The 14,983-nt window shown below is 37.5% G+C and overlaps 1 protein-coding gene across 3 annotated transcripts in view; it reads left to right on the top strand.

Annotated features, from left to right (window-relative positions):
- The window catches only part of Scaper (S-phase cyclin A associated protein in the ER), a 366,940-nt gene that overhangs the window by 88,953 nt on the left and 263,004 nt on the right, over positions 1-14,983 (top strand). For all 3 annotated transcript variants that reach the window (XM_036192654.1, XM_036192655.1, XM_036192653.1), the window contains exons 16-17: positions 8,637-8,792; positions 11,295-11,437. In XM_036192654.1, the coding sequence (XP_036048547.1) occupies positions 8,637-8,792; positions 11,295-11,437 (299 nt within the window). The remainder of the gene's footprint in view (positions 1-8,636; positions 8,793-11,294; positions 11,438-14,983) is intronic.

Here is a 14,983-nt window from a genome sequence, read left to right as displayed (position 1 = left end):
AAAGAACCAAACATTTCTATAAAATTAGGATGTTGAAAATTAATAAATGGGTTAGGAAGCATGAGGAAGCATTGATCAGCAGCACCCATGTAAAAGCCATTAAAAAGAAAACTATATACAAACAACACTCAACAGACTCAGCAAGTTGCAATTAAGTATTTTCATCATCATCATCATCATCATCATCATCAGTGTGTGTGTGTGTGTGTGTGTGTGTGTGTGTGTGTGTGTGTGTAAACAATAGGGCTAGAGCAGTGGTTCAGTGGTAAGAGCACTGGATGCTCATCCAGAGGATCCAGGTTCAATTCCCTAACAGTCACATAGTAAGTAATAGTAAGTAGCTCATGATAGTCTGTAACTCCAGCATCCTCTTCTGCCCTCTGTGGGCACTAGGCATGCAGGTGGTACACAAACACATATATATACATATATACATATACATATACATATACATACATACATATATATATAAGTTATATAACCAAACAAGAAGCCATGAATTTGAGAGTGTGTAGGGTAGAGAAGAGAGGGAATGAGGGGGGTTGATGTAAGTATATTGTAATTAGGTTAAAAAAATATTTAAATATAAACATCATTGAGGCTCTCAAGAGTCAACTATACATATATTTCATAGAATTTTATAATGTATATAATGCCCAATTTATAAGACAAGAAGGTTTCTAAAGTAGTCTTCAATGAGACTGATTACTTACAGCTCCAGCATCATGTAATAACTAATATTATAACCATAACCAATTTGAAATTAACCAGTTTTAAGAAAAAGGAAAAGAAAACAAGCTGATCTTGGAAGTATGTGCTCATAACCCAAGCATGGAAAAGTGGAGACAAGCAGTTCTCTTGAGCACATCATTGGCTAGCCTATCATAATCAGTAAGTCCTAGGTTCTAGTGACGGACCTTGCCTCATAAGCAGGTTTGGGCTGGCATGCATGACAGCTCAGCTGATAAAGATACTTGCTGCCATCCCTGAGAACCTGAGTTCAGTCCCTGTGTCCCAAATGATCTATAGAACGAGAGAACCAACTTCTGCAAGTTATCCTCTTGCCTCCACATGTGCATGGTGGCATGTGACCCCAACCCTACATATATAAATAAATGTAATAAACAAAAGAAAGCAAATGTATAGCTTCCAGTGGATACTCATGGTTAACCTGAACACAAGTGTGCCATATTCACACACCAACATGTGAACACTCCCCTACTTCACAAAAAATAAATAATAAAGTTAAATGTGCTCTGCTGTGGAGATCACTCTGTATAAATAAAACACTGATTGGTCAGTAGCCAGGCAGGAAGTATAGGCTGGACTAAGAGGGAGGAGAATTGGGAGAAGAGGAAGGCAGGAAGTGGGATACACAGCCAGCCGCCGCCATGACAAGGGAGATGTAAGGTACCGGTAAGCCACGAGCCACGTGGCAAAGTATAGATTATTAGAAATGGGCTGAATATAAGAGTAAGAGCTAGACAATGTTAGGCCTGAGCTAATGGCCAAACAGTTTAAATAATATAAGCGTCTGTGTGTTTATTTTATAAGTGGGTTGTCGGACTGACTGAGCTTGGCAGGAGCTGGAGAGAAGGTCTCCAGCTACAGTGCTCATGATAATCTAATTTTAAAAGGAGGTATGAGGAAATGGAAAAGAGAAAAAGTAGGAAAGAGAAGAAAAGTTTATGGGAAGAAGGCAATTTTAATAATAATGAGGGGAAATGAAGTGGAATTCATGACAATATATCATCATTTTCATATATGAGAAATTTTGTAGAATTGAGAATAATTCCATCATTGCTAATAGGAAATCTTATTCTATACTTTTGTTTTCATTCTGAGGTCTTTATATAACAGGATATGTTGACCTGATGTACCCCCTTTTTTTCCTTCCTTCAGGTTTGCCTCATTTTGTACATCAAATTGATTGCCTATTCTGTTCTTTAGAAGAAAAAAAAATCAAAGAATCAAACTGATTGACCAACTAAAACTTGCCATACCACTTAATTCAGGTGGTATAGAAAAATATGTCCATACACACATATTTCTTTTAGTAACACCCTACCATCATGCAGTATTTTGCTACCTGGCAGGTAAAGCTATATGTGAAGTAGCCATGCAGCTTATAATCACATTTTTAAGTAAAAAGCTCCTATTACTTATAACAAAGAGTGAACCTTGAAGCTTATTCAAAATTTAGTTCTGCATATATTAAAAACATTTAATGTTAATGAACCAACTATACATACGACTTTAAAATCTTGGCTGGGTAGTGGTGGCGCACGCCTTTAATCCCAGCACTCGGGAGACAGAGGCAGGTGGATCTCTGTGAGTTTGAGGCCAGCCTGGGCTACAGAGCGAGATCCAGGACAGGCACCAAAACAACACAGAGAAACCCAGTCTCGAAAAAAAAAATGCAATATTGAAATTTATGGAAAGGTTACATCTTTAGTTTACATAGCAGAGTGAAGAAATAAAAAGGATTAAGTTAGATTATGACTTTGGATACATTTGTGATAAAAATTAAGCAACATCAAAAAAAATCCCCACACATTTCTCACCAGGGTCTGCAAATCTTCATATGAGTCACTTTTGAATTATGTAAAAGAAGGAATATTCTTGTCTTGGTTAGTCTTTTAGGAAATCTAATTATGAATCATCAACTTGATAGGATGTTGCAGTATTTATATTAATTGGTAAACTAATTGTGTTGATGAAAAAGGCTGACAGAAGTAAACTCGTATGGCTAGGACATTGACTCTTTGATGAGCTCACTCCTCTTCACTCGTTCTTTTTCTTCAGTGGCACAGCAGCTATGATTGTTTCAGCCAGCGTCACTGTGGTGACTCCTAAATGTGAAGATTCAGTCTCACACTCTGCAATGAGTCCTAGACTAAGCTTCCTTGTGGCTTAGTGGTTATGTCACTCATCTGTTCTCCATCCCAATCCTTTCCTTTCTCTAAAATCATCTCATTTTCTAGAACTCCACATTTTGACTGATGATTATTAATAGTGTACTATAAACAATTGCTGCTTTTTTACAAACCAGTTTTTAATTATAAGAATACAAATACACATACAACACAATAAAATAAAGCTAATCTTTTCTCACTTCTCTGGGGGCTTATTTCTATTCACCTGTAACCTTGTATCTCATAGTCCAAAGTAATGTGTCTGAAAGGTGTGATTGTAATACTGTTCAGGTTAAGAACCATCATGGATTTTGCCCTTCCATCAAGTTTGAATGAATATTTATTATTGTGTGTGGGTGTGTGTATGTACCCTGATGTTTGTGTAGGGCCAGTCCCTCCCTCACTTGTACAGGTGCTTCAGATGATTTCATCAGGTCACCAGGCCTCTGGGGCTAGTGCTTTGGCCACTGAGCTGTCTCGCTGGCCTTGCCTTTAGGTTTCAATGTACATGTAGTACTCTGGCTTTCTTCAGTATCATTTTATATTCACAACAGTGATTTATTATCATTTATAATTTTGTGTTATTTTAAAGAATTTTAGCTATATAGCAAACAGTTAAAAATCTCACCATCAGAAACAGCAATACTGTCTAGTTAGAAATACTCTTTCACGCCTGAACAGGTGTCTCCATGACGGATAAGGTGACCTGCTGACGTCCCAGGCAACCTAAGTCAGAAGCTCATTTTTTAGTAATGGGGGGGGACCTCTCGGTCCCTGGCCCCTGTTTTGGGTATCTGTTGCCTTGATTGCTGACCTTGACCTTGGTATCCTCCCTATGCTAATTCCCTGCGAGATTCCACCCTCCTGAATGCTTAAGGGAAGCTCTTCCTCTGTGAATCCAGCATATTGGGCATTAACTGCTTAGATGCAAGATTGTAAAACATCAGGAGCCGGGGTGGGGATTTAGCTCAATAGTAGAATGCTTGCCTAGCAAGCTCAAGGCCCAGGGTTCAAACCTCAGCTCAAAAAACAAACAAACAAACAAACAAACAAACAAACAAAAAAACCAGAGGCGAACTTCTGTCAACTGAGGTTTCCCCATTGTGCTCTAAGTCTATATTTAAGACCTCCTCCCTCCTTCAATAAATGACATTCAACATACAAAAAAAAAGAAGAGGGGGTCAAGAACATGATGGGGAAACCCACAGAGACAGCTGACCAGTGCTAGTTGGAGCTCACTGACTCTAGACTGACAGCTTAGGAACCTGCATGGGACTGAACTAGGCCCGCTGAATGTGGGTGACAGCTATGTAACTTGATCTGTTTGTGGGGTCCCTGGCAGCAGGACCAGGACTTATCCCAGATGCATGAACTGGCTTTTTGGAGCCCATTCCCTGTGGTGGGATACCTTGCTCAGCCTTGATACAATGGAGAGGGGCTAGGCTCTCCTTCAACTTGGTATGCCAGACTTTATTGACTACAAATGGGAGGCCTTACCCACTCTGAGAAGTGGATGGGGGTAGAGCAGGAGGGAAGTGAGGAGGCGGGAGAAATGGAGGGAGGGGGAACTGGGGTTGGTATGTAAAATGAAAAAAAATTTTAATAAATATTTAATAATAAAAAAAGAAATATTCTTTCACACATTGCTTCAGAATTGTTTTCATACTATATAAGTAGACAACTTTATACAGAAGCATTATACCATATACATTTCTTAGAAATATCAAATTTATACTTCTACTTGAAGAGGAAAAAGTGAAATAAAAGTAACTTTAAGAAAATTGCAGGGTTCAGAATAAATGAAAGGGTTTGTTTCATAGAAGATTTTAAGGTTATGAAAGTTATGGAACATTCTGAGAGTTCTGAGTTACATTTGTTCAATTTCATGTTAGTTTTCCATTACTATAACAAAATTCCTAAAATAATAACTGAATCAATTTTGCATAGAGCATTAGGTTTCATTCCTTTTCCGTGTAATGATTACACTTAACACATGCAACCTGATATAAAATGAACATGCTTTGATTGCATGTGCTTGTTTGTCATGTCCTTCAGTAGTCTGAAAGACAGACATGGGAGAAACCTAATTTCAGAGCGCCTCTAGTAGCATGAGGTGGTTAGTAGATAAGGAATAACCATGAGAGTCAGGTCTCCTCCTCCACTGTGTGGTCTAGGAAGCCAAACTCAGGGGTCAGGGTTGGCCTCTTGCTAAGATATTCCACTTGCTCTGAAAGGTATAAACTAGCTTGAGCTAAGCTTTGTTTTACCAGTCTGGATTTCTAGAGTTCCTGCTTCTGTGTAAAGTTGAACTGGTGTTTAGTACAATCTATTGTATCTGTTACTTTCAGTATACATAAAAGAAAAAAATTCTGTACTTTTGTTATCTAAAATTCATTATAGCACAAAGGGATTCCAGTTAAAATGACAGACTGTACTCTGGCTCCTTTGAACCAATAAATAACAGAATTGGATTTAGGAGTAGACTCTTCCAGAGAGAGAGCATTGGAAAATCCGCAAGCAAGTGAAGAGGGGAAACAAAAGCTGCACAGCTTTGCTTTTTCTGTTCTTGCTCAGTGGTGATGTTAGGATTGGTTTAGGCTGAACAGTAAGATAGTCCCCCCCCCCCAAAAAAAAACAGGAATACAAACCAACAGATGTACAATTTGCCACAAAGAAACACTAAAAACATGAAAAAGAAATGCAACATGACACCCCTAAAACATCATAACTCCTTAATTGTTGTATCAAAGATGCTGAAATAGGTGAACATTTCAAAAGATTATAGATGAAAATGATCAATGGCCTGAAAGAGCCTACAGACATGGAGATGGAGTTAATCCAAGATCTTGGGAAGAAATTCAGCAACACAGAAAATAAAAAGATCAGAAATATGGATGGAAAAGTCAGCAATAGGCAATAAAAATTTTGAGCAAAATTGAGATTTTTAAAGAAACACAATTAGAAATGTTAAAAATGAAAACTAAGTCAAATAAAATAACACAGTGAAAGACACCACTAAGCAGGCAGGAAAAAAGATATTGGAGAATAAAAAAAGGTTGACTATATAAAATCAAAATTTATAAGGGAAAATAAATAAATACCTGTCTACAGTATCTATAGAAAATTTAAAAACTACAACTACTTATTGTCTCCAAGAAACAGTGTTACTGGTAAAGCCACCCATAGTGAATGGTACCTGAAAACCAGATGGTGTAGTTGTTCTACTATATGATAAAGTAAATTTCAAACTAGTTATAGGAGTAAAGAAGGCCACTACCTATTAATAAATGGGACAACTCATCAAGAAGATGGTTATATGATTATTTGTAATATAATAATTAAAATTTTATGTGCATATGAAGTTGACACACTTAATTTCATAAAATAAGTACTGCTGAACATAAAAAGTCAAACAGTTCATAATATAATAGTGATAGATGATTTCAATACCACATTCTAATATGTTAATAAGACATCCACCCTCAGAGTTAAAAGTTCACCACAGATCAAATGAACTGAACTTTCCAGTATATAAAATAATCCGTCCAACAGACACTGACACATGTAACTCTCCCTAAAATAGACCACATTCTTATGTGTCATCCAAGTCAAGTCTTCCCAAATACAAAATAATTGAGATAATTTCTTGTATCATTGTAGATCATAGTACAACCAAACTAGAAATCAATAGCAAAAGAGAAAAAAAAATCCACCCCCAACAAAAGCCATAAACAATCCCCTCTAGGAACTACATAGATACATGGAAACTGAATAGTACATTCTTGATTAATAGTCATTGGGGAAACCATGGAGGAAGTTAAAATTTCTTGAATTCAATAAAAAATGAAAGTGTAGATTTCTAGAACCTTTAAGATATATCTAAATCAGTTCTAAGATGAAAGTATAAGCTAGGAGTGTTCACATTAATGAAAACCTCCAAAAGTTCTCAAATACTAATATTATACCTCAAGATCTTAGGAAAGCAAGAACAGTCCATACCCAAACACAGTAAATGCCAAGAAGTTAAAAAGATCAGAGCAGAAATGAATCAAGTGGAGATGAAAAGAGTAATACTTAGAATCAATGATAGAGCTGATTCTTAGAGAAAACAAAACCAATATACCTCTACTAATGTTACAGAAGAGAGAATAACCAAGTTAATAAAATTAGAGCTGAACAGGGGATGTGATGATCTATCTCAGTGAAATCAAGAGGGTCATTAGAGAAGCCTTTGAAAACATTCCCTAAGCTAGAAGTTACAGAAGAGATGGTTAAATATAAGTAAGGTTGTGGGGAAATAGGTACCTTCATTTGGTATTGTTGAAAATGTAAATTGGCTACAAAAGCTAAAAGACAACTGCTATATAATCTAGACATACCATATCTGGGTATGTAACTGAAGTACTCTAACATACCACATAGCAGAGATACCTGCATATCCATGTAAACGGATGTTTTTTATGTCCCAACCGCCTAGTCCCAAATAACTGACTCAGAGGCCGAATATGAATTATAAATGCTCAGCCAATAGCTCAGGCTTATTACTAACTAGCTCTTACATTTTAAGTTAACCCATACTTCTACTTATGCTTTGCTATGTGGTGGTACCTTTATTAACATGGCATGTTCATCTCCTGCTCCCTCTGCATCTGGCTGGTGACTCCTAACTCCATCTCCTTCTCCTTCCCATCATCCTTAGTTTGGTCACCTGGCCTACACTTCTTGCCTGGCTACTGGCCAGTAAGTGTTTTATTAAACCAATTTGAGTGACAAATCTTTACAGTGTACATCCATGTACACTGTACAGTGTACATCTTTACACAGCACATCCATGTTTATTACTGCATTTTCACAAAAGCTAGGAAATGGAACCAGCTTAATTGTCTGTTAATAAATGAACAGATAAATAAAATTTGGTATATATTCACAATAGAATTTTATTCACCCATAAAGAAAGAAATCATGGCATTTGTAGAAAATGGATAGAACTGGAAACCATTAAATTAAACAAAAGAAGCCTGATTTAGCTAAACTTTCATGAATAAAACCTTGACTTAAAGTTCTGTATTTGAGTAGTTTATGAAACTGTAAAGGGGATTATGAGAGAGAGATGTTAAGAGTGGAAGATATGGTAATGGAATGAATGTCCTGAAAGTAGATGGGGAGAGCACACGAATGAGGGAAGGAGACAACCAGGCAGTGGTGGGTACTAGACACAAGGAAGGTCTTGGGGAGAGAATTAATTAGAATAATATGTAAAGATATATGATATGAAAATTCCATTTTGTGAAATAGTCTCAAAAATACTAAATTGTTTCCTCACTTAAAAATATTTTCAATGGCAGCTTTCTAAGTTAGTTCTTCCTAAAGCCTATGGGTTTGTCATATCCATTGTCTTACTTTGATGTAAAGACTGGCAGGAAAAATGTAACAGTTATTTTTCCCTGTGCCTTACTGCTGGTTTAAATACTACTGTGTAAAATCACTGTTAAGTTTCTCACATTTATAAGAATTGAGTTGAGGGCTGGAGAAGTGGATCAGTAGTTAAGAGTATACACTGCTCTTGCAGAGGACCTGAATTTGGTTCCCAGGATCACAGCAGGTGGCTCACAGACTCCTCTAACTCCAGCCCCAGGTGCTTTGTGAACAACTGCAGCATGCACATACTTTCTCTTTCTTTTAAGAATTAATTTGGTTCTGACGCCTTCATTCTCATTGAAGGTAAATGAGATCGCCTTCATAAATACCCTTGAAGCTCAGAATAAACGTCATGATGTTTTATCAAAATTGAAGGAATATGAGCAGAGGCTTAACGAATTACAGGAAGAGCGTCAGAGAAGACAAGAAGAAAAGCAAGCCCGTGATGAAGCTGTGCAGGTAGGATTCTGCTCAGCGTGTACTGAGCACCTTTCATCTCTCAGGCTCTGAGTTGGGGGCTGAAAAAAAATAAGTAAAAAAGGAAATAAATAAACGAAAACCTAGTGTCTGTTCCCAAGGGTGAATGAAATAATACAGCTCTGTAGGGAATGGAGAAGGCAGTCAGTGTTTGTCCTAGAGGGATGACCTCTAAATTCAACTGGATTACACAAGAGTTGTGTGACACATCTGTTTTTTTTTCTAATTGGCTTTGACAAGAATTTTCTTTCTTCCAATCAAAAAAGAATGTTATTAAAATAGTTATTAAAGATTTGGACAGTCCTTTTCCTTAGTGTTTGGGTAGGAGATCCACCTCCGCCCCTGGCACCCTGGCATCCCTATACCCAAAGAGTCTGGAATGTTCTGTTGGAAGATCCACCTCAATTCTCCTCCCCCATCTCTTTCCCTAAACCTGCCCCTTCAAAGCCTGCCAAACACAGCTCCTCCCCCAGTGAGACTCAGGACCACTCCCACAAGGTATATAAGCTGCATCCCAGAAAACAGACACATGGTTTTCCTGTCTCTCTTCCCTGTCTCCTCTCTGTGGGGCCAGAGAACCACTCAGGAATGCTTTACCCATTAAACTAGGGTTTTTCTAATTTGGTCTGATTTGGTTTGATTTGGATTACTGTGTTGGCGAAGAAGCTTCTGGGGTACCAAAAAAACCCAAAAAACAAAAACCAAAAGAAACAAAACAAAACTTACCACTTAGGACCAGAGGGACGTATCATTTATTGAGCAGTATCATCAGATATCTTAATGAGCTTTAAATTTCTGCAGCCATTGTTTCCATAATGGAGGATGAAGAATCTATCTTAGTTCTTTCTTGGTAAAATACCTTAACTGTGGAGAATTTGCTACATAAAAAAATTTGTAGTAGTTAAATAAATGGAGACTAACTGTATCTGTTTTAAGTACCTTTAGCTGTGATCACTTTAAGTACTACAAATAAGGCTTTTTGGCTAGGTTTGAAGTCATGGGAGCATGTGTGCATAACAAGTCTCAGCTCATCAGGACAAGGGCTGTTATTAATATTATTAACAATTAATAGCTTAATTGTCATTTACCATGTGGCAAATCATAAAATCCCAGGTGAAAAAGTATACTAGGTATAGAGCTACCATGGAAGAGGGAATAATTACTTAGCTAATGGAATGACAGTGTCAGGGAAGGTTTTCTGTTAAGCTGATTTCTTTATTGGCTTTTCAGAAAGAAGAAACTTTGTTTCTTGCCTTTAGTACTGATGGTTGAGCCCAGGCCCTCTCTCCTGTGTGTTAGGCAAGTCATAAGCTATGGATGGAAAATGTCTTTTCATTCATCTGGCCTTATGTAGTTTCCTTTAGAAATATTTTGTAGTTTTTAATGCATGTCATGTACTTCTTTTATTGCATTTATTATTTACTTTTAAGAAAAATTTTCATGATGCTATTTGTTTTAGGCTTCTCTAAAGGAACAGAACTAACAATGAAATATATGTGTGTGTGTGTGTGTGTGTGTGTGTGTGTGTGTGTGTGTGCGCGCGTGTGTGTGCACGCGTGCATGCATGTGCGTGTATGTATGTGTGTGTATTAAAGTTGCTTACAGGCTGCGGTCTGGATAGTGCAACAATGGCTGTCTCCTGACAGAAAAGCCAAAGATCTGGTAGTTGTTCAGTCCATGAGACTGAATGGTATAGCAGTCCCAATCTGGTGCTAGAGTCTCAGGGAAGTCTAGAGAGCTGTCTGCGTTCAGTCCGTGTTGTAATCCTGAGGAAACAGGTTCTAGCCCCAGCAAAGGAATGACTCAGGAACAGGACAGATGAACTTGCCAGTGAGAGTGAGGACAAGCAGGCAAAAAGCAAAGCTTCCTTCTTCCATGTTCTTTTCTGGGCACTGCCACCAGGAGAGGTAGCCCAGATTTAGGGTGGATCATTCCACTTCAAATGGTCTGGGTTTATGGTGGGTTTTCCACTTCAAATAATTCAACCAAGGAAAATCCTTCTTAGATGTGCCAGTTGCTTGATTGGGTTTTAGTTAATCCAGATTTAGTCAGGTTGACAACCAAGATTAGCTGTCACACTATTGCAAATGGAATTTTTACCTAATTATATTTTCAAATTATTCCTTGTTAGTTTGTAGGAATATAGTTGGCATATTTTTCTGGATCATGAATATTCACATTTGATTAAACTTGTTTTCTAACTGTGTCATAATGTGTGATAGTAAGTATATATATGTATGTGTGTATAGTTCTTAGGATTTAATTCATACCAGATCATGTTATAATTTTGTGTACCACTGGTAAATGACATATGAAAACCACATGTCTTTGATATTTAATTATTGCTAAAATTCTTAGAAACCATGTACCCATTGACAACCCAGGAATAAATCGTCCAGAATATATGTTTGTGTCAAAGTTCTATCACGTTTGATCATTTTCTTTTCACACATAATTCTAATAACGTTCATTTTTTAACATCAGGAACGCAAGAGAGCCCTGGAGGCAGAACGGCAGGCCCGTGTAGAGGAATTGTTGATGAAGAGGAAAGAACAGGAAGCCCGAATTGAACAGCAGAGGCAAGAGAAGGAAAAGGCCCGTGAAGATGCAGCCCGAGAAAGAGCTAGGTACCTAATCTGCTATCTTGCTTTTTGTCTCGATGAACAGTTTGCCATTGAGAAAATCAGATCTTAACATCAGCAATGTCTTACATATATTCTAGAAATACCAGAAGTTTAGAAATTTACTAAATTTCCGTGATATCTGACACCACATTCAAAATGAAGACCTATTAAAACTTTATGTTGGCTGAAAAGGTTATTTGAAGTCTTTTTTTTTTTTTTTTTTTTTTTTTTTTGCCTGAAAAAGTATAATTTGACTCTAGTTAGCTTCAATGAAAGGGAATTGTCTTTCGAGATATTTGCATCATAAAGGGTGGGTCAACTGAAGATTTTTTTTTTAATTCCTAGGTTATTTAGATGCCTTTGACTTGCAGTTCTCTAAAAGCGTGTATTTAGCTTTGTGTGTCACATTGCTTCCTGTTACTGGTTTCTAATGAAGTTTTTGTTATTTGAGGATTTTACTATGTCTATTTTTAGTGCTTCTATATTTATTGAGACCATGTTTATAGCCTTAGATATGAACTATACTACAGAATGTTCTCTGTGCCCTTGGGGATGGTATTGGTTAAAGTGTTCCCTGCTTATCTCAACTGAGTGGGTGATAGAGCCCTCTATTTTCTGTGTGTCTACTAGTTTTCTGTTCAGTCTGTCTAGCCTTAAGTAGTGTAGCCAAATGGTGTCTTCATGTGTTTGACTTCAAGTGCATATATTCTCCTCTCACTGTGTCTTACTGAGAGACAAAAGCCAGTTTTCTTTTGCTACAAACATAACCATACTTAGCATTTTAGTTTGTCTTCTGTCCTTTAACTTTCATCCTTTCGTGGTTTTGTTTCTTGAACATGTATTTTACTTTTTTGAAATCTGCTTATTTATTTCTGCCCTCTGGTTCACATGTTTATTCCTTTCCACTTGATGTAATTTTTAATGTTATTGGGTTTATTTGCGCCAGTTTAGATTTGTCATCGCTCTGTCTCAAATCTGTCACTTTTACTGCTTTGTTCTTTGTTAAATTAAAACTTTCTGGTAAATAATTTGTGAATCTTTTTTGAGTTTGCTTTCTGTTACTGTGATAAAACTCTAAAAAGCAACCTGGGAAAGAAAGGCTTTATTTGGCTTGCAGGTTATAGTCCATCTTCGACCAAAGCCAAGGCAAGAACTGAAGCAGAAACCCTAGGGGGATGCTGCTACCTGGCTTCCTTCCAGGCTTACATTCAGCTGCCTTTCTTCTATAGCCGAGGCCAACCTGCCCAGGGTTGTCACCTCCCATGGTGGCAGGTGGATGGGTCACTCAGATGTGACTGTAGTAGACCTATCTTACAGAGGCAGTGCCTCCATCACAGTTCCTTATGAGTCTTAAAGGTGCATTATTTTAATTATTGTCTTACTGTTTGCTGCTGTCTTTTTTACTTAACAGAACATACTTAAATCTATGACTAAATTAGATATTGTAAGTGCAGCAACTTTGTTCTACCTCTCATGTCCTTATTGTCACATATCTTGCATCTGCATATGTCACAAACAGAACAGTGTAGTGTTACAGTTATTTCTTGTGCTGTCCTATATTTTAAAGAAACCACAAAACTAATCAAGAAAGCATTTTGGTATTCCTTTGTGTACCTTCTGCATTTATTAATCATTTCTGATATGTGTCACTTCTTTTCGTCCAGGTGTGTTGTTTTTAGTTGATGAGACTCACTGTAACATTTTTGCAAAGGGTTTTGTGTCTAGTGAACTGCTGGATACTTGTTCATCTGGGAATATTTTAATTTTCTTTCGTTTGAACAATAGTTTTTCTTTAAAAAATTTTGCCTGTCCTTTTCTTTTGTTTCTAATGAGAATTCTGCCTTTAACCCTGCTATTTTCCCCAGGTGTGGTAAGTTGCTTCTTTTCTTTAGGTTCACAAAATAGTCATTCTCTTTGTCTTTTGCCAGTTTGAAAATGATTTTTCATGCTGAGCAGTGGTGGTGCACGCCTTTAATCCCAGCACTCCGGAGGCAGAGCCAGGTGGATCTCTGTGAGTTCGAGGCCAGCCTGGTCTACCAAGCAAGATCCAGGAAAGGCACAAAGCTACACAGAGAAACCCTGTCTCGAAAAACAAAAACAACAACAACAACAACAACAACAACAACAAAAAGAAAATGATTTTTCTAGTTTCTCTTGTTCTGTACATTAATGTGGTTTTTTCGTTGTTTGTTTTTTTTTGGGGGGGGGGCAGGGTTTCTCTGTGCAACATTGATGACTGTCCTGGAACTCTGCTTTGTAGACCAGGCTGGGCTCAAACTCAATGAGAACCGCCTGCCTGTCTCTGCCTCCCAAGTGCTGGGATTAAAGGTGTGCACCACCATCACCCAGCCCATTAATGTATGTGGTTTTTTGTTTTTTGTTTTTTTTAAGATTTATTTATTTATTATGTATACAAAAGAGAGCACCAGATCTCATTAGAGATGGTCATGAGCCACCATGTAGTTGCTGGGAATTGAACTCAGGACTTCTGGAAGAGCAGTCAGTGCTCTTAACCACTGAGCCATCTCTCCAGCCCCATTAATGTGTTTTTAAAGCTAAATTTTGGAAGCATTTGACAAGTATTTGCCATAATTTTTTCAAATATTTGTTAGTTTCTTTAGTTCCTTGAGGTGTGATGGTTTTGTAAACTTTCTTTGGATTTAATGATTCCATAGTACCAGGGAGTTAGTATTTGGGGTTTTATATTTTCTTATTTTATATATATATATGAATCTTTTTCATGCATGTATGTCTGTGCTGCTTGCTACCCACAGAGGCCAGGAGATGGTCTTAGATTCCTCTTCAATTGGAGTTAAAGATGGTTGTGAGCAGCTATGTGGGTGCTGGAAATTAAACCTGGGTCCTCTGGGGAAGAGCAGCCAATGGTCTTAAGCCATCTGTCCAGTCCAGTATTTGCGATTTTTATAGGATGTTTCTTAAGACTTGTCTGATGTTTTTCTTATAGTTAGATTGAGGCTATGCTGTTTCATGAGGAGGACCACACAAGTTTATGATGTCATCTTGATTTATTCCTGATTTGTGTATCACATGGGTTTAAATGCATATGTGCACATGTTCATATGGAGGCCAGAGGTCAACAGCAGAAGTTTCTTCAATTGATTTTCACCTTATTTTTTGAACAACAGTAATAACAACAAAAAAGCTCTGTCAGTAGCCCTGGAGTTCATTGGTTTGGCTAGACTGGCTAGCCAACAATATCTAGGGCTCCTCTGGTCTCCAGCTGTCCAGCACTAGTCTTATAGGCACATGCTAAAAGAATAAAATGTTTTATGTGAGTCCTGAGGAATCTGAGCTGTGACCTCAAATCTTCATGCCCGTGTGGCGAACACTTACCCACTCAAATAATTTCCCATCCCTGATGTTGTTACCTTTGATCACCTAACTGAGGGTAATGTTTCTTCCCTATATAATTTAATTATCCTCCTCTGCCCTATTTGTTAAATTCTTTTAATATCAATATGACTTGGTTTATTTTATATGTTTAATGTTGCAGTCTGTGGTGGTTTGAATGAAAGTGGCCCCCACAGG

Source organism: Onychomys torridus, chromosome 7 (assembly GCF_903995425.1).
Source record: "Onychomys torridus chromosome 7, mOncTor1.1, whole genome shotgun sequence".
NCBI classification, from domain to species: Eukaryota; Metazoa; Chordata; class Mammalia; order Rodentia; family Cricetidae; genus Onychomys; species Onychomys torridus.
Note: the sequence above shows the minus strand (reverse complement) of the source record. Positions and strands in the feature narration are given on the sequence as shown.